Genomic DNA, 18,861 nt, shown 5'->3' with positions numbered 1-18,861 from the left:
GCACACAGCTAACAAAAAAACTGTGCAGCACACATACGCACAACTGGAAAAAAAGTCCTATCACAGATTCTCCCAATTTCATATCCTGACACCATCATGATCTTCTCTACTAAGAGTATGCTGCTGCGTACAGTGGCTCATGTCTATAATCCCAGCATTTGGGGAGGCCAAGGCAGGTGGATCACCTGAGATCAGGAGTTCGAGACCAGCCTAGCCAACATAGTGAAACTCCATCTCTACTAAAACACAAAAATTAGCTGGGCGTGGTGGCAGGCACCTGCAATCCCAGCTACTTGGGAGGCTGAGGCAGGAGAATTGCTTGAACCCGGGAAGCGGAGGTTGCAGAGAGCCAAGATCGCACCACTGCACTCCAGCCTGGGAGAGAGACCGAGACTCTTGTCTCAAAAAAATAAAAAAAAAAGTTTGGAAAGAAAATAGGTAGTCAAAGAAGGAAGAGCACCAAATACTTCTTGCAAATCTCATCATCTCCCTAATTCATATGAGCAATACTATAATTGAGGGAACACTCTTTTTATATTCAATCACTACTGTTTGAATGTGTTCAAGGTGTTCGTATCAGCTAGTAACACTACTTCCTTACACAAACTGCTAGATTAATCTGCCAAAAAGTATACTATACTTTTCATAATTGTGACTACAGGTTTCCTGAATAATTGTACGACAACAAAAGTTGTTTCGTTTTTGTTCCTCAATAGACATGGTAAGCTTAAGCTTGAAAATATACCTATTATGGTTACCTTGAGGCAAACTTGAAGAGATTTTCACCAATTTCTAAAATGTTGTATTGTACCTCAAAGAAATTTGCCTTTACTACAGATAATTCTTAACTACATTTTCAGCACAGAACCAGTACCATAAAATGTGTAGCTTATGTTTTAGAGTTGATACTCCAATCAAGTATTGATAAATTAATGGAAGAGTTGTTATTTTTAACCAGGCAATTTTTAACCAGATGTATTTTCAACCAGGTCTGTGTGTGTTCAAGGCCAGAATAAATGGATTTCTATAGAAAGAGTTTTTACAGTCATTTAATATAATTTGTGAAAAACAGTATTTGCTCCACTTTACATTCACACAAAACTCATAAAAAATTTAAACTTTAAACCTAGCATCTTCTGCTTCCTCAAATAGAGTATGTAATTAATAACTATTCATCATGAGGCCAAATATCAGACAAAAGGCTCAAAACACAAGTTAGACCACGCATTCACAAAGAGCTAACCATGAAGCAAATATTGTTGATTACGATAAGAGTCCTCCCCAAAGAGAGGGTCCAACCACACTTGGGAGGGAAGTGGGCCACAGGAAGAACTACTATTGGAAACCACCACTTGCTCTAGGTTCTTGCAAGCCCAGAGCAGTGCTCCCAGTAAGCAGACCTCCCAGAAGCCTGCCAACACAATTGCAGTCTTATCAACACCCACATCATCCCAAGGATATTTTCACTTGCAAGATGTTAGCATTTGACAGAAAAAGCATTCTAAAATAAAAAGCAACTATGGGAATTCAGACCTATCTTAAACCTCCATTGAAATGACAATATGTTTGCTCAGCTGGAAAAAAGACTAAAGTAACCATTAGCTTGACCAAAAACACAAAAAACAGGCATGGTGGCTCACGCCTGTAATCCCAGCACTTTGGAAAGCTGAGGCAGGAGGATCACTTGAGACCGAGAGTTCAAGACCAGCCTGGGCAGTGAAGTGAGTATCTAATTTTTAAAATTAAAAAATTAAAAAACAAAGACTACCAAATTAAACAAAGTAAATTTACACAAATTCCAAAGCTAAGAGACTCAAATACAACATTTTATTACACAATTTTTATTAACCAAAAATTATACAAGGTAATTAACCAAAAATTATACAAGGTAATTGCCTTTCATTTGAATGAGAGACTTCCAAATACTGTATAAGTCCAACTATGGAAAAACGACAACAAGAAACCTATCAAATTTTGTCTTAGCTCTGTTGGCCAGCCTCAAACCAACCATTTTCAAGAGACTCCCCACTTAAGGCCAGGCACAGGGGTGCCCAGCACTGTAATTCCAGTGGTTTGGGAGGCCGAAGTGGGAGGATTCCTTGAGGCCAGGAGCTTGAGACCAGGTTGGGCAACATAGTGAGACTCCCATCTCTACAAAGAAAATTTAAAAATTAGCTAGGTGTGGTGGCGCATGCCTGTTGTCCCAGCTACTTGGGAGGCTGAGGCAGGAGGATTGCTTGAGCCCAAGAGTTCGAGGCTACAGTGAACTGGGATCATACCACTGCACTCCAGCCTAGGTGACAAGGGAGGCCCTGATCCAAAAAAGGAAAAAAAAAAAAAAAAAAAGAGATTCCACTTAAATGCCTTCGGTTTTCTTTTTAAAAGAAACAAGTAACTAATCAAAGTAAGGCAGGAATAAAAATTATCTGCTTAATCCATCAGTACCATATACAAATAGAAATAAGTACGGGATTTTTTAAAAAACTCTAAACAAAATCCCCCAAACACCATCATAACCAGAAAAACTCACTCTGTGGAGAAATACATTTGGAAAGAGACACCTTCCACATAGCACAATATGTCCTAAGGCTCTTTTAAACTGCCTAACATACTAACCAGACATCTTAAGAAAATCAAACAACTTAACATGGTACATCCATACTACAGAATATTGTTCAACTATTTAAAAAGATAAGCACGTCTTGGCCGGGCGCGGTGGCTCACACCTGTTATCCCAGCACTTTGGGAGGCCGAGGGCGGATCATGAGGTCAAAAAATGGAGACCATCCTGGCCAACATGGTGAAACCCTGTCTCTACTAAAAATATAAAAATTAGCTGGGCATGGTGGTGTGCGCCTGTAGTCCCAGCTACTTGGGAGGCTGAGGCAGGAGAATCGCTTGAACCCAGGAGGCAAAGGTTGCAGTGAGCCGAGACTGTGCCACTGCACTCCAGCCTGGGCAACAGAGCGAGACTCCATCTCAAAAAAAAAAAAAAAAAAAAGAAAGATAAGCATATCTTATATGTAAATGGAAACAAATACAGAATATAGGAAAAAGGCAGAAAAATACATACAGTAATATGACTCCACTTGTAAAAAAGTAAAAACCAAACAAAAGGAAAAGATCTCGACAAATACATTAAGTTCTTGGAGGTGGTATTTGGAGAGGTGGAGCAGAGAAGAGATACTCAGGGAGGATTTTTACTTTTTCTTCTATGAACATTTGTATTGTCTGACCCTTTTGCAATAAGCATTTATTGTTGTGGTAATTAAAAAAACAAAACACTGGCCGGGCACGGTGGCTCAGGCCTGTAATCCCAACACTTTGGGAGGCTGAGACGGACGGATCACAAGGTCAGGAGATCAAGACCTTCCTGGCTAACATGGTGAAACTCCGTCTCTACTAAAAAAATACAAAAAATTAGCTGGGCGTGGTGGCGGATGCCTGTAGTTCCAGCTACTCCGGAGGCTGAGGCAGGAGAATGGCGTGAACCCAGGAGGCAGAGCTTGCAGTGAACCGAGATCGCGCCACTGCACTCCAGCCTGGGCGACAGAGCAAGACTCCGTCTCAAAAAAAAAAAAAAAACTTAAAACACGCTATCAGACCCTGTTATTGTTTTTAAAATATCACATTCATGGTTAGTACACAGTAATAAAGTACTTCCAAAACAAATTTAAAGTTATCCTCAGAGACTGAAAAAGACTGAGAGACATGACAATTAAATGCAATGTGTAATACTAGATTGAAAAAAGAAGACACCTTTGGGACAACTGGCAAAATGTATAAATTATATATCAGGTAATAGTAGGGTTACAAATGTTAAAATGTCTGAATTTGATTACTGTATATTGATTATCTAAGACAATACTTGTTCTTAGGTAACACTATCAGATATTTAGGAAAGAAAGATCATGATGCCTGCAATTTACTCTCAAAAGGTTCTGCCAAAAGTAAATAAAACTTTTTTTTAAATACAGAAAGGTAATACCAACGTGGCAAAATTCCAATTACTGGTTAATCTAGGTTAAAAGTACATTATGGGAATTCACTGTGCTATTCTTGCAACTTTCCTGAAAGTTTAAAATTTTTTCAAAATAAAAAGTGTTTTTTGCCAGGCGCAGTGGCTCACACCTGTAATCCCAGCACTTTGGGAGACTGAGGTGGGTGGATCACTTGAGGTCAGGAAACCAGCCTGGGTAGCATGGCAAACCCCATCTCTACAAAAAATACAAAAATTAGCCGGGTGTGGTAGTGTGCGCCTGTAGTCCTATCTACTCAGGACACTGAGGTGGGAGGATCACTTGAGCCTCAGAGGCAGAGGTTGCAGTGAGCCAAGATTGTGCCACCGCACTCCAGCCTGGGTGACAGAGTGAGACCCTGTCTCACACACACATAAAAAAGTGTTTGTTTTTGTTGTTTTTCTTTTCTGTCAGAAAAACATTCTAAACTGATTTCAGTGACTTAGGTGTAAATGGCTTAGTTTCCAATATAAACTATCTCTCAGGGTTTTACAATAATAGTTCTTAGTGTATTACAAAATCAAGTACTCTACGGTACTCTTGGAAGAATTAACAGAAATGAAGCTAGTCAACTTTTTTAAGAAACTGAGCAAAGAACAATTAGCAAATTGAGCAGCCTCTTAACCAGGATAGGTTCAGAGAGGCTCCAGCAGAGCTACGTAGTAGATTTACGGACAGAGAAGCTGGTCAACTTTTGATTCTCAAACCCAGGCTGGCCATCCTGCTTCCATCCAAAACCTGACAATGCTCATGGAACAATGAATATTAGGGTTGAGAAAATTTATTACAAATATCTATTACAGAATAAACTGTAATGTATTAAACAAAATTTTTAAGTTAATAAATTAAATCAATGAGTCACTACAGTGAAAAATGACTGAGAAGATCTGGAAACACCAAAGTCCTGCTAAGGAAACTAGGAAAGTATGACTGATAATCTTGTATGTATAAAATATGGCTTGGCAACTAGAGACAATTATTAGGAAAACACAATTGTATCAACAGTTGCTTGATACTTTTCTAAAGACATAATGTGTCAATCAAAGGAGAATGGTATGCATAAAATGTAGCAAAAGCAAATGGCAAAGAGGGACATGAATATTAAAGAGGTATACCCTAGCCTAAGCACTAGGATAGTTCAACAGGCTTTCCACACTTACCAGCAAACCCTCCAAGTACTATACTGGCCTCCTGTGCACATCAGCAGCCCAAAGAAGGTAACCTGGCCTGTAGCACCATACCTTCATCACTACAAAGCTCTCTCTATCAGAAAAATTGATTCAACTGGCTATAAAGCTACTAAAGGTCCAGATCATATATGAAATTTGGTAATGACATGATACTTTCTCTCAGTTGGCTTCCTAAGGTATCTCTATCTTCTCCATTCTAACATGAATTATAAGAATTTGACTTGCTGGGCACGGTGGCTCACACCTGTAATCCCAGCACTTTGGGAGGCTGAGGGCAGGAGTTCGAGACCAGCCTGGGCAACACAGCAAAACCCTGTCTCTATAAAAAATAAAAAGTTAGCCAGGGCCAGGTGCAGCGGCTCATGACTATAATCCCAGCACTTTCGGGAAGCCGAAGCAGGAAGATCACTTGAGCTTAGGAGTTTGAGACCAGCCTGGGCAACATGGTGAAACTCCATCTCTACAAACAAAATTAGCTGGGCATGGTGGCATGTGCCCATAGTCCCCGCTACTCAGAAGGCTGAAGTGAGAGAATCACCTGAGCCTGGGAAGTCGAGGCTACAGTGAGCCATCTTCGCACCACTGCACTCCAGCCTGGGCAAGAGCGAAACCCTGTCTCAAAACAAAAAAATTAGCCAGGAGTGGTGGTGCGCATTTGCAGTCCTAGATAAATGGGAGAATCACTTGAGCCCACAAGTTCAGTTACAGTGAGCTATGATCTTGCCACTGTACTCTAACCTGGACAACAGAACAAGTCCCTAAAAATAAAAAATTAATAGAGAATCTGACTATCCTGACTGCTTTGTATCTCATTTGAACATGCTGAAATATTCTTTCCCAGTTAAACTTTCTTTTGACCAAATTTGCCATACTTTCACATCATGGTGCCTTGTAAGTACCGTTCTTTCTAGCCGACTTGTTCCATTCAATACTAACAATAAAAGAACTGGCCGGGGGTGTGGTGGCTCATGCCTGTAATCCCAGCACTTTGGGAAGCCCAGGTAGGTGGATCACCTGAGGTCAGGAGTTCGAGACCAGCCTGACCAACATAGAGGAACCCCATCTCTACTAAAAATACAAAAGTAAACAGGCATGGTGGCGCATGCCTGTAATCCCAGCTACTCGGGAGGCTGAGGCAAGAGAACCGCTTAAACCCAGGAGGCAGAGGTTGTGGTGAGCCCAGATCACGCCATTGTACCCCAGCCTGGGCAACAAGAGCAAAACTCCATCTCAAAAAAAAAAAAAAAGAAAAAAAAAGAAACTAACACTGTCCTAATTCTTAAATTCTCATAAAACTCTTTGCAGATGATACTACCATGATCCCCACTTTATAGGTAAGGAGTAATTAAGAAACTTGCCTAGGTTCACAAAGCAATTAAGTAAAAGAGATGAGATTCTAAACCAGGAGTTCTGTCTCCAGAGCCCAGGGATTTAACTTTTTTTGTGCCCTATACCATTTTGGCAATCTAACGAAGCCTGTGGATTCCTTCTCAGTTTAATATTTTTTAATGCATAAGATAAAATACATATGTTTGCAAAGGAAGACAATCATACTGAGGGGAAAAAACCAATGTGTCATATTGTTTAGTATGTGCTTCTCAATCTAGTGGATTTCAATATAATGATAAACATATTTCAAGATTCTATAAAAACCACAATACAGTTTGCCTTTGAATAACATGGGCTGGAATTGTGCAGGTCCACTTATACACAGATTTTTTTCAATAAAAGTTACACACCTTGTGCCTGCCTCCAGTTCTACCTCCTCCACCTCTGTCACCCAAGACAGCAAGACTAAAACCCCCTCCTCTTCTTCCTCTTCAGCCTACTCAGTGTGAAGAGAAGGATAAAGACCTTTATGATGATCCACTTCCACTTAATGAATAATATATTTTCACTTCCTTATGATTTTCTTAATAACATTTTCTTTTCTCTAGCTTACTTTCTTGCAAGAATACAGTATATAATACACATAACATACAACAAAATATGTGTTAGTAGACTACGTTCTCAGTAAAGTCAACAGTATCCTAGTAGCAGTTAAGTTTTGAGGGAGACAAAAGTTACATGCACATTTTTGACTGTGTTGCAGATTGGTACTTCTAACTCCCATGTTGATCAAGAGTCAACTGCATATTTTATTATTAAAATATCTGATTTCTACACAAATCACAATACTACTGTAGTTTGTTATTTATATTAGTCATTGAAAGAAATGCTAACTTCTAGTCAGAGGTTACTGAAGAGGTAATTTTCCCAAGTTTATAGATGTCACCCATGTTAAAACGTCCAACTGCACACTAAAACAGTCCTCTTAACACAGGCATTTAAAAAACCAATCAAGCCAAGTGTGGTGGTACACATCTATAGTTCCAGCTACTCAGGAGGCTGAGGTGGGAGAACGGCTTGAGCCCAGACTGAAGACCAGCCTGGGGAAAATGTAAGATTCCATCTTAAAAAAAAAATAAAAAGACCAATCCTTGGCCCTTCTCTCTTTCTACCAAGGATTCTCTGGTAATCTCATCCAGCTTCATGGCTTGAATACTACCTAAACTGGTGAAAACAAAATTTATCTCCATTCCAGACCTTTCCCCTGAACTTCAGACTTGGTTATCAAATCAACTCAATGTCTAACAAGCAATCTCAAACTTACTATGCCTAAAATTGAACTCCTCCTAATCTAGTCCTCAAACTTGCTCCTTTTAGTCATCACTGTCTTTGTTGATGGCAACTTTCTAACGCTGAGACCAGAAACCCTGGAATCATCCTTGGTTCCCCTCTCACATGTCATATTAGTTCCATCTTCAAAATATACCCAGTATCCATCCATTTCTCACTACTCTTACATAACCATCTTGGTACTGGCAGCATCTCTTTTCTGGATTACTAGCTTCCTTACTAGTCTCCAGGCTTCCACTGTTGTTCCCTTTGCAATTCAAATGATCCTTTGAAACTGAAAGCAGACTATGTCACTCTTCTGTTCAAAACTCCTGGCAAAGTTCTTAGAATGGCTCTACAAGACTGTAAAAAAGCTAAACCTCAGCCGAGAGCGGTGGCTCACACATGTAATCTCAGCACTCTGGGAGGCCAAGGCAGGTGGATCATGAGGTCAGGAGTTCAAGACCAGCGTGGCCAAGAAGGTGAAACCCCATCTCTACTAAAAACACAAAAATTAGCCAGGCACAGTGGCAGGGGCCTGTAATCCCAGCTACTCAGGAGGCTGAAGCAGGAGAATCGCTTAAACCCAGGGGGCAGAGGTTGCAGTGAGCCAAGATCACGCCACTGCACTCCAGCCTGGGGGACAGAGTGAGACTCCATCTCAAAAAACAAACAAACAACAAAAAAAAAAACAAAAAACTAAACCCCATCTCACCCTAACCCAGTTTACTATTACACCTTCTTGCTCATTCCATTCTAGCCATAAAGGGCAAAACTCACGGGTCTGCCTCAACACCTTGAAACTATTCCCTCTTATTGAAATGCCTTCACCCCAGTTATTAACATGGCTACTTCTTCTTTAAATCTTTCCCTAAATGTCACTCTCAAGGATACTCACCCAGTATACCTCACTTTAAATTGCAACCTCTTCCTCAACAATTCTGAATCCCCCTTACTCTATTCCACTTTCCAAAGCACTTACCTTTGAACATTCTACATTATTTATTTAATTTTATTATTATTTTTTCGAGATGGAATCTCCTTCTGTCCCCCAGGCTGGAGTGCAGTGGCACAATCTCAGCTCACTGCAACCTCCGCCTCCAGGTTCAAGCGATTCTCCTGCCTCAGCCTCCCGAGTAGCTGGGATTACAGGTGCCTGCCACCACACCAGACTAATTTTTTTTTTTTGTATTTTTAGTAGAGACGAGGTTTCACCATCTTGGCCAGGCTGGTCTCCAACTACTGACCTCAGATGATCCACCCACCTCGGCCTCCAAAAGTGCTGGGATTACCGATGAAAGCCACCCCTCTTGGCCAGAACATTCTATATCATTTATTGTCACCCCCATTAGGATGTAAACTCCACCAGGGCAAAATTTTGTTTTGTACACCAATTACCGGTAGTGTGCCTATGTTTGGCATACAACAGACATGCATATGTTCAAAGACCTGCACCTCTATCACTGTAAGGTACTTGCTTGTCTCCTTCATTAAAAGAGTTCCTTAAATACTAACTGGATCTACTTGGCTGTGTCCTCAACACCTGTCCCTGGGCCTGCCCCATAATGGACACCCACTGCACAGATACTCAAGTGATTACAGCCATTTTCACCTGAAACACAATGTCCTATATGCTGCTAAAAAAAAAAAAGCCATCTTGCAGCTGTGTCTGATTAAAAGCATGGGTACAAGACAAACCCAGAACATCAGATGCTAAGTGTTACTTCAGTCAAACTGAATTTACATTTTTGCCTCAATTTCTTCATATGTCTAAGTACCATTTCAAACCATCCAAAGTCTAAAAAGGGCACTTGGTCATTCCTCCCCTGAGCCATGTTGCCCACCTAGTCTTCGCATCCTCAACTTAAATCCTACCTTTTAACTTTTCCCTGATGACCCCAGCTAGAAGCACTTACACGTGCCACATTCTGCGCCAAGTGCTCTTCATGCATTATCTCATTCAATCCTCCCAAAAAGCCCCAGTAACTTGTTAACCATTATAATACCTATATAAAAGATGAGAAAACCCAAGTTCAGAGAGATGAAGTCATCGTCCAAAGTTAAAATAGTGTTCAGATCCAGGTCTGACTCTGAAATCCAGGTTTTTTAAACCCTATACTGCCTTTCTCTCTCCTCTCTCTAGCATTATAAACACTAACTAGCTTACTATCTCAAGAGTTTGCTGTCACTTCACTTCTCTAGCCTTCATTTTCTTTATATGCCAAACAGGTGATATTGCTCAGGATACCTACCATGATCCCCTCCAGTCTTTATAGTATTATGAAAAAAAGGAAAAACAAAACAACAACAACAAAAAACATGTTACAATTCTTTACTCCATACAGGTTAATACACAAGAAGAGGCCTGGCACAATGGCTCATGCCTGCAATCCCAGCACTTTGGGAGGCCAAGGCAGGAGGCTCACTTGAGGCCAGGGATTCAAAACCAGTCTGAGTAACGTAATTTTTTTTTTTTTTTTTTAATTAGCTCGGTGTGGTGACACATGCCTATAGTCCCAATCCAGGAGGCTGAGGCAGGAGGACTGCTTAAGCCCAGAGGTTCAAGGATGCAATGAGCTATGATGACACCACTGCACTCCAGCCTGGGTGACAGAGTGGGACCCTGCCTCCAAAAAAAAAAAAAAAAAGGAAAAAAAAATACACAAGAATTTAAAAATATATAATCACTGTTAGAAATCCAAAGCAGTGGATTTCTACTACATTAAAGCAATAAAAACAAAAACTCCAAAACGTGTAAAACCATAAAACATTCTTGATTCCTTCCCCACTCAGGTCTACCAAAGATGCACTTCTGAGTTCATTTTCCCACATATTATGAAAAATTGTTTTTCCCCAAGAAGTGTAAGGATGCGATCCTTAAAGCTTCCGGACTTCACCAAACAACCTGGTAAAAGGAAGTGAAAGCAGGCACTTAGCCTATTCGGGGGTTAGCATGTTACTTTGTACAGAGCAAGTGCTATATAAGCATTTATTGAATCGTGATATAAAATTTATTTTTTTTGAGGTTTTTCAAACTAAAAACCTATAACATGAGCTTTGTAATTGGACTGATTGTGCAGTAAATCAAAACAATCTTACCTAACTGACCCTGCCAGTAGCAAAACAAAAAGACCAATCTAATTAAGGTAATGTTAACCAATGGCCATGAAAGGAAAAAGCCATGTTAACTTACTATTGCAAGTAAGAGTTGGGTTTTTAGAAAAGCAAAATAATGATTTATCTTGTTGTGCAGAAATGACCAACACCTTAACAGAATCCGTTTGTGTTGCAATCAAAACTAAGAACTATCAATTAAGATCCAGACATTTCTGGACCAACGTGAGATGTGGCAAGAGATTCAAAAACGAGCCAGAGCAAACCTAAGGTAAAATGTGTCAAAACAGCAAAGCTCTTGGAATCATCCTGGTCATAAAAGTTTGACAGTTTCATGTGAAACCCCTATCAACCGATAAGTTTTAAATGAATAGTATATTCCTAGGTCTAACACCAGCAAATGGAGTTTAAGAACGGCTTTTCAAAACAATGGTCTCGTGAGGGTTCAGGGAAAGAAGTGACTCCAGGCTTTCTGAGGTAGCAGATACAGCAGCAGATTCAGACCTCAAGAGAAATGTAAAGGTGTCCTAGACTGAAAAATTACTATTGGGCAAAACTGTGTTTCGGTTTTCCACAACATTGTCTTCTTTAGAGAATCCTCAAACGATTCTTGGTTTTTAACCAAGTCTTCACAAGAAATAGAAAGTCATCCGTTTAGGGTAGGAGATTCCTGTTACCAAGAAAATCGTGTCCGAAAGTGTGAAAATCTCACAACCTGCAAGAAAATGTATGTCCCTCAGGAGGCTTTCATTTTCAGGCGGAAAAACAAACCCGGTGTCACCTCAACAACGGGACCACACAAACCTCGCCATTACAAAACCCAAGTGCCAAAGGTGCAGAATGTGAAGCCGGAAGCACTGCAAGGCCACGATCGAGTTCCCAGGAGGAAAAAATCAAACTCAGGAGTGCAGCGCGGGCCCCTCCACGGACCCGGGGCCAGGCAACCCGCGTTAGGCCCTTCCGGTCCGAGGCGCCGCCGTCGCGGGGAGGTCGGGCGACGGGTCGAGCTTCCACCCGAGCCCGGGGATTCGCGGCCTACCCTCACCGGCGCCCTCTTGCCGGGCCCGGCACCGGCAGCTCCTCCGACTCTGCCCTTTGGCTAGCAGCGGGGCCCGGACGTGCCGCGAGGAGCCCGCGAGGACCGCCAAGCCCCAGGGTGGCCGGGTCGGTGCGGACACGGAGGTAACCGTAGGGACCGTGGCCGCCCCTCCCCCACCGGCCCGGCCCAACCGCAGCCGCGACACGAGCAGCGGCGCCAACGCCGGGCCCAACCGCGGGCCTGCTGCGGCCCCGGCCAAGCGGCTCGAAGTGGCGGCGCGGGCCTGCTCCCGACACCGACCGCGCGAGGCCACCGCGGGCCCGTTACTCCTCGCGCCGGCCCGCGCCGCCACCCGTCAGGACGCGCCGCCCTCGGCTGGGGATAAGGCGGACGACAGCAGCGGGGGGCCGCGGAGCTGATACTTACTCAGGGGTCGGGTGCTCCGGGTCGTAGAAATCCCCCATCTTCGGAGGCGGCTGCGGCTGCAACTGCTTCATCGGGAGCGGCTGGAGGCGGCGACGCGAGCCCCCTCCCCGCGGCAGGGCGACGCGGGGGAGGGGAGGGGAGGAGGCCGCAGGTCCGACCGCGGCGGCGGCGGCGGCGGCAGAGGCGGCCCGCGTCGCTACCTCGCTCGTCGCTCCCTCCCTCCCTCGGACGCCCGCCAGCCGCTCTCTCCCTCTCACCCTCACACCGGGAGCGACGCACACCCCACCCGCCTCTCAGCTTCGCAGGCCCGGCCCCTTAAAGAGACACACACGGGCCCCCGATCTGCCGCCAGTCGGCGTGCCTGCAGCTGCTGGCTTGACCCCAGGCCGGGACGGGCGGAGCGGAACACTGCCCGGCGGGCCCAGGCCGACCGTGCCTGTAGCTCTCCGGAACAATAAACCCCCGGCCTCAGTGATGTGGGCCAGACCGGACCTGCAGAGGCGGCACCGCGACCCCTCCCTCAACCCGCCTAGCGGCCGGGGGCAGCGTGACCCGGCCCGCTACCGTGTCACAGCTGGCGACTGACAAACAGCAGGCGACGTCGGGAGAACTCCCCGAGACACCCGAGACATCAGCCTTCTCGCTCCGCGGCCCTGCAGGACCTGCCCGCCGGGGAGCCCCGGAGTCCGCGGCAGCGCCGAGGGCCCCTCCCCCAGGCCTCTGGGCTCTGAGGTAAGGCGGCCGCGGCTGCTCCCGGGCCCCTCGTCCCACTCGCCCCTCTCTTTTTTATTTTTCCTCGCCCTCTCGCTCCCTTGCCTCTTCATCTCGACCCCTTAGCAAGCATGGAAGCCCAGCGAGGCGGGGGATTGCTCGGAGGCCGAGCTCCCGGCAGCCTCCTCCGCCCTCCTTCCCGCTGTGCCCTCGGGACTCCTACCTCCACCTCGGCGCGGCGTTCTGCCCCCACCCGAAGTCTCCAAGGCGGCAGCTCCGGTCTCCTGTGTGGTTCTTGGGGCCTTAGAGGCAATGTCATGAAAAAAAGGGTATTAATCACTTTCCTACAGAAATGATAAGATGAGATTAAGTAGAATAACTTGAAAGAGCTACGAGTTGTTATTTTTGGAAGAGATAGGAACGCGTAAATCCAATAGCTAAACTTTCTAGACGCTGAAGAGTTTTTGGCGATAGATCATTTTGACATTGGGGGTTCATAGGGTTAGCGTTTATTGTGTTGTTGTTGCTGTTGTTTTTCCACTAGAATTTTGAATCGGATTTTACCAGCAATTGGTAACGGAAAGGAAAGGATGTGTCTTCCAATTGAGAAACAGTGGTTAAAAACTGAAATGTGGGCCGGGCGCGGTGGTTCACGCCTGTAATCTCAGCACTTTAGGAGGCCGAGGCGGGCGGAGTACCTGAGGTCAAGAGTTCGAGACCAGACTGGCCAACATGGCGAAACCCCATCTCTACTAAAAATACAAAACTTAGCCGGGTGTGGTGGCGCACGCCTGTAATTTCAGCTACTCGGGAGGCTGAGGCAGGAGAATCGCTTGAACCCAGGAGGCGGAGGTTGCAGTGAGCCGAGATTGTGCCACTACACTCCAGCCTGGCGACAGAGCAAGACTCCATGTCAAAAAAATTTAAAAAAAGTGAAAATAAAAAATAAATTAGCTGGGCGTGGTGGTGCGCCTGTAATCCCAGCTACTCGGGAGGCTGAGGCAGGAGAATCGCTTGAACCCAGGACGCGGAGGTTGTAGTCAGCCAAGATCGCGCCATTGCACTCCAGCCTGGGCGATATAGTGAGACTCTGTCTCAAAAAAATAAAACAACAACAACAAAAAACTGAAATATGTTATGAGAGAATAAACATCCTTCAGTGGTTAACTTTTTAAGATAGCCTTTATGTATGTAGGCTACAGTGTCTATTAGTGTTTTATAATCATTATTTTTCACTTAGGGATTATTTTGGCTTTTTTTTTTTTTTTTTCCTGGTACTTTCAGGGTTAGCATGGAGGTCCAGGGTCCATCTGACTCCCTAGGTTCGAATCTCCCAAGGCCATTTTTTTACACACCGTGATTATTACTAATTTCCCTGTGGTTTTTCTCATTATAAAATGAGAATATTGCTGCCGACAGGTCTTCTCATTATTGTGAGGATTAAATGAGCTATTTGTTAAAGCCTTAAACTTTCAGTAAACGTCAGCATTCTTCAGCCATGATAGTGCAGAGTTTAAGAGCTAGCTCTACCTGGCATTGTGTACCAGGCACTTTCTAGCCCTGTGACATTGGGATGCTTGCTTCTCATGCTTCCCGTGCCTCACCTGTAAATGGGGTATTAGCCACTGTGCAGAGAATGTTGTGAACATGCTTGCACAGTGCCTCTCATTGAGTAAGTGCCCAGTAAGTGTTATCTTTTGGGCTTTGAAAGAATAGATTGAGGCCCTGTGCCTTAGATGCCACATAGGCAATTGGGAGTCACTTGACCTTGGACAGGCAGGAAAGGGCAATTTTAGGTGGAGGTGGTTGAAACAATGTAAGTGTGAGGTGGTAAGGACCTAAGCTAAGGTGAATGAGAAAAAAGCAGTCAGGTGCAGGTTTCCTATTTCCTTAATAAGAAAGTAAGCAATTCTCCTGCAGGAGGTACAGCTGGGCACTGGAATGCCTGGTCTCATGATAGCATTGGTTTGGTCAGAACCCAGTGCAGTAAGCTTGTCAAGCCATGGGAATCAGTGAGAATTCTAAGCCCCAAACAGAAACAAATGAACTGGGTTTTTACAGGCAGTGCCTTCATCTATAATTGCACTCAGAGTTCTTTGGACTCATATTTTTAAGTCAAAGAGAATGCATGCTTGGAGCACATATTTGGGCCTGGCCTCCTGATCAAACCTGTGGAATAATTCGGTTTTTAGTGTTATTAAATACTGACCATCCCCTACTTTCTGCACATGTTTAAAGGAAAAATGTCTAAAAAGCCCTAGCATGAAATATATGAGGCATTCACTCCCAGAGTGCTAAAATCTTAAAAGCCTTTATAATTTCAGCTGGGCATGGTGGCTTACACCTGTAATCCCATCACTTTGGGAGGCCGAGGCAGGCGGATCACCTGAGGCCGGGAGTTCAAGACCAGCCTAACCAACATGGAGAAACCCCGTCTCTACTAAAAATACAAAAATTAGCCCGGTGTGGTGGCACATGTCTAATACCAGCTGCTAGAGAGGCTGAGGCAGGAGAATCACTTGAACCTGGGAGGCAGAGGTTGCAGTGAGCCGAGATCGTGCCATTCCACACCAGCCTGGGCAACAAGAGCGAAACTCATCTCAAAAAAAAAATATTTATACTTTCTCCTACTGTTACTGTCTCCTGTGGGTCAAGACCAACCCCATCCCAGGAGATCCCAGGGTTGCCAGTAGTGACCCTGAAACAAAATCATCTCTTGCCTTAGGGAAGACAGAAGGCCAAAGGTCAATCACTCTCCACAGGTAGGCTCCAGGTACCTGGTAAGGGGTAGTAGAAAGAAGAAATGTAGACCGGGTGCGGTGGCTGACGCCTGTAATCCCAGTACTTTGAGAGGCCAAGGCAGGCGAATCACCTGAAGTCAGGAGTTCAAGACCAGTCTGACCAACATGGAGAAACCCCGTCTCTACTAAAAATACAAAATTAGCTGGATGTGGTGGCACATGCCTGTAATCCCAGCTACTCTGGAGGATGAGGCAGAAGAATCGCTTGAACTCTGGGAGGCGGAGGTTGCGATGAGCTGAGATCGCGCCACTGTACTCCAGCCTAGGCAACAACAGCAAAACTCTGTCTCAAAAAAAAAAAAAAAGAAATGTGGATCGGGCACAGTGGCTCATGCCTATAATCCCAGCACTTTGGGAGGCCGAGGCAGGCAGATCACTTGAGGTCAGGAGTTCAAGACCAGCCTGGCCAATACGGTGAAACCCCATCTCTACTAAAAATACAAAAATTAGCTAGGCATGGTGGCACACGCCTATAATCCCAGCTACTCGGGAGGCTGAGGCAGGAGAATTGCTTGAGCCGGAGAGGTGGAGGTTGCAGTGAACAGAGATCGCATCACTGCACTCCAGCCTGGGCAACAAGAGTGAGACTCAGTCTCAAACAAAAAAAATGAATAAAATAAATAAATATGTATTTTCTCCTCTGTAGCATAGAAACATTTACTATCAACATCTTAGCATTTTGGGGAGCGGGAAATGAGATAATGTCTGACAAAGTACCTAATGCCTGTAAACTAACAGCCATACAACAAAAAATTGGCTACCTTATAAATTTAGGTAGATATATGAGGCTCAATACAGTTGAAGATTTAGATTTACTCAGTATACAGAATAAAGGCAGCATAATTTAGAATAAATTACTCATTCACATAAGTTTTGTTATATTGTTATAATTGTTTTATTAACTACTGTTAATCTCTTAGTGTGTCTAATTTATAAATTAAACATCATAAGTATGTATGTATAGGAAAAAACAAAGTATATTTAGGGTTCCAGGCATCCACCAGGGGTCTTGGGACCTATCCCTTGTAGATAAGGTGGGGACTACTGTAATTACAACTTTTTTTTTTTTTTGAGATGGAGTCTCGCTCTGTCACCCAGGCTGGAGTGCAGTGGTGCAATCTCAGCTCACTGCAAGCTCCGCCTCCCGGGTTCATGCCATTCTCCTGCCTCATCCTCCCAAGTAGCTGGGACCACAGGCACCCGCCACCGTGCCCGGCTAATTTTTTGTATATTTAGTAGAGATAAGGTTTCACCTTGTTAGCCAGGATGGTCTCGATCTCCTGACCTTGTGATCCACCCACCTCGGCCTCCCAAAGTGCTGGGATTACAGGCATGAGCCACCGCACCCAGCCTAATTACAACTTATTTTTATTCCTATTCGTTCTGCACATCCCAACACAAGGCAAGAAGAATCTAGAAAACAATGCACAACCTACATTGAGCTCCACCTCCTATAATTCCTATTAGATGTTATTTGTATCAAGTCAGCACCCTCCTACATAGTATTATTATACTCTGTAGTTGTTTTTCCTATACAGATAATCTTTCTGTTACATATTGCTTTGTTAACAGATTTTAATTACATAATATATCTATCTTACCAACTTTATGTTTGTTGTAGGCAGAAGCAATCTGTCTTTCCTATTTTATAGTGTTTGAGGCTGTAGGTAGCAAGTGTTGAATGAATACTTTGTTACTTCTGAAAAGCTTACTTTTTGATTAATACTTTTCCTTTTTACCAATTCCTTTTTCTTTTTTTTCAGGCTCATCCATGGAATAACAATTCTTTTTCTTAATGTTCACGTTGGATTTTTCTGTTAAAAATAGATTGTTGGAGTTGGCTAACAAGTTGATGACTTCCAGTCAAGCACTCTCTTCTGTAAAGTCTCTTTTGTAAACTCCTACAAGCAGCTATTTCACTGGATTTGAAAAGACTGATTAAAAAGAACCACACACTGTAACTCTCAAGTATATCGGCATATTGTTATTAGGTAATTTTTTTTTTCAATATGTGTTAACCTTGTCTTCCCTACAATTTTCTTTTTTTTTTTTTTTTTTTTTTTTGAGATGGAATCTGTCTGTCGCCCAGGCTGGAGTGCAGTGGCACAATCTCAGCTCACTGCAACCTCTGCTGCCTGGGTTCAAGTGATTCTCCTGCATCAGCCTCCTGAGTAGCTGGGATTACAGATGCGCGCCACCATACCCAGCTAATTTTTTGTATCTTTAGTAGTGACGGGGTTTCACCATCTCGGCCAGGCTGGTCTTGAACTCCTGACCTTGTGATCCACCCGCCTCAGCCTCCCAAAGTGCTGGGATTACAGGCATGAGCCATAGCGCCCAGCCTCCCTACAATTTTCAGACATTCAGAGAGGTGATTATGGTGTATCTTTTATTCTGTTTTGCTTTGGATCTTGGCGTTCTTCTAGAGAACTCATCTGCTCAGGAGCTTCTCAGTGCATCTTCCCTCCCAAACTTGTCTTACCCAGCAGAGAATGAATGTACTCAAGATTACCAGTTTTGCAGACGAATAAACCAATGATTCCAGAGGTTATGGTACATATCTAGAGTCACATGACTAAGAAATGGTAAAACCAGGATTTCAGCCAGGTTATCTGATTCAAGACATTTTCAGACAAAAAAAATCTGGAGTTTGCCACCAACAAGAAATGATCCTAGCCTCAGCATCTCAGCCCACACTGGGAGCGTCAGGTGCTGAAAAAATTTTTTTTTAATTTTACATAGTAAATAATTTTATAAAAAAGAAATGATCCCTTACACAAGAAGGAATGATAAAAATATTGGTAAATATGTGGTTAAAACTAAAAACTTTTTACCATACAAAGTAATAATAAGTAATTTGTGTGGTTAATAAAGTAAAGCAAGATGGAACTGATACTCTGGAC

General features: G+C 43.7%; 1 protein-coding gene across 5 annotated transcripts in view; it reads right to left on the bottom strand.

Moving 5' to 3' along the window:
* The window catches only part of SETD2 (SET domain containing 2, histone lysine methyltransferase), a 146,681-nt gene extending 133,267 nt beyond the window's left edge, over positions 1-13,414 (bottom strand). For 3 of the 5 annotated variants that reach the window (XR_010125597.1, XR_010125598.1, XM_063661228.1), the window contains exon 1: positions 12,447-12,566. Coding sequence is in view for 2 of the 5 variants with exons in the window: in XM_063661228.1 (XP_063517298.1) it covers positions 12,447-12,517 (71 nt within the window). In the remaining 3 variants the exon portion in view is untranslated. Of the gene's footprint in view, positions 1-12,446; positions 12,571-13,380 lie in introns of those variants that run through there. The other 2 variants (XM_063661229.1, XM_054481903.2) reach the window with 2 other exon arrangements.
* Between the last annotated feature and the right edge of the window lie 5,447 nt (positions 13,415-18,861).

Source organism: Pongo pygmaeus, chromosome 2, assembly GCF_028885625.2.
Source record: "Pongo pygmaeus isolate AG05252 chromosome 2, NHGRI_mPonPyg2-v2.0_pri, whole genome shotgun sequence".
NCBI classification, from domain to species: Eukaryota; Metazoa; Chordata; class Mammalia; order Primates; family Hominidae; genus Pongo; species Pongo pygmaeus.
Note: the sequence above shows the minus strand (reverse complement) of the source record. Positions and strands in the feature narration are given on the sequence as shown.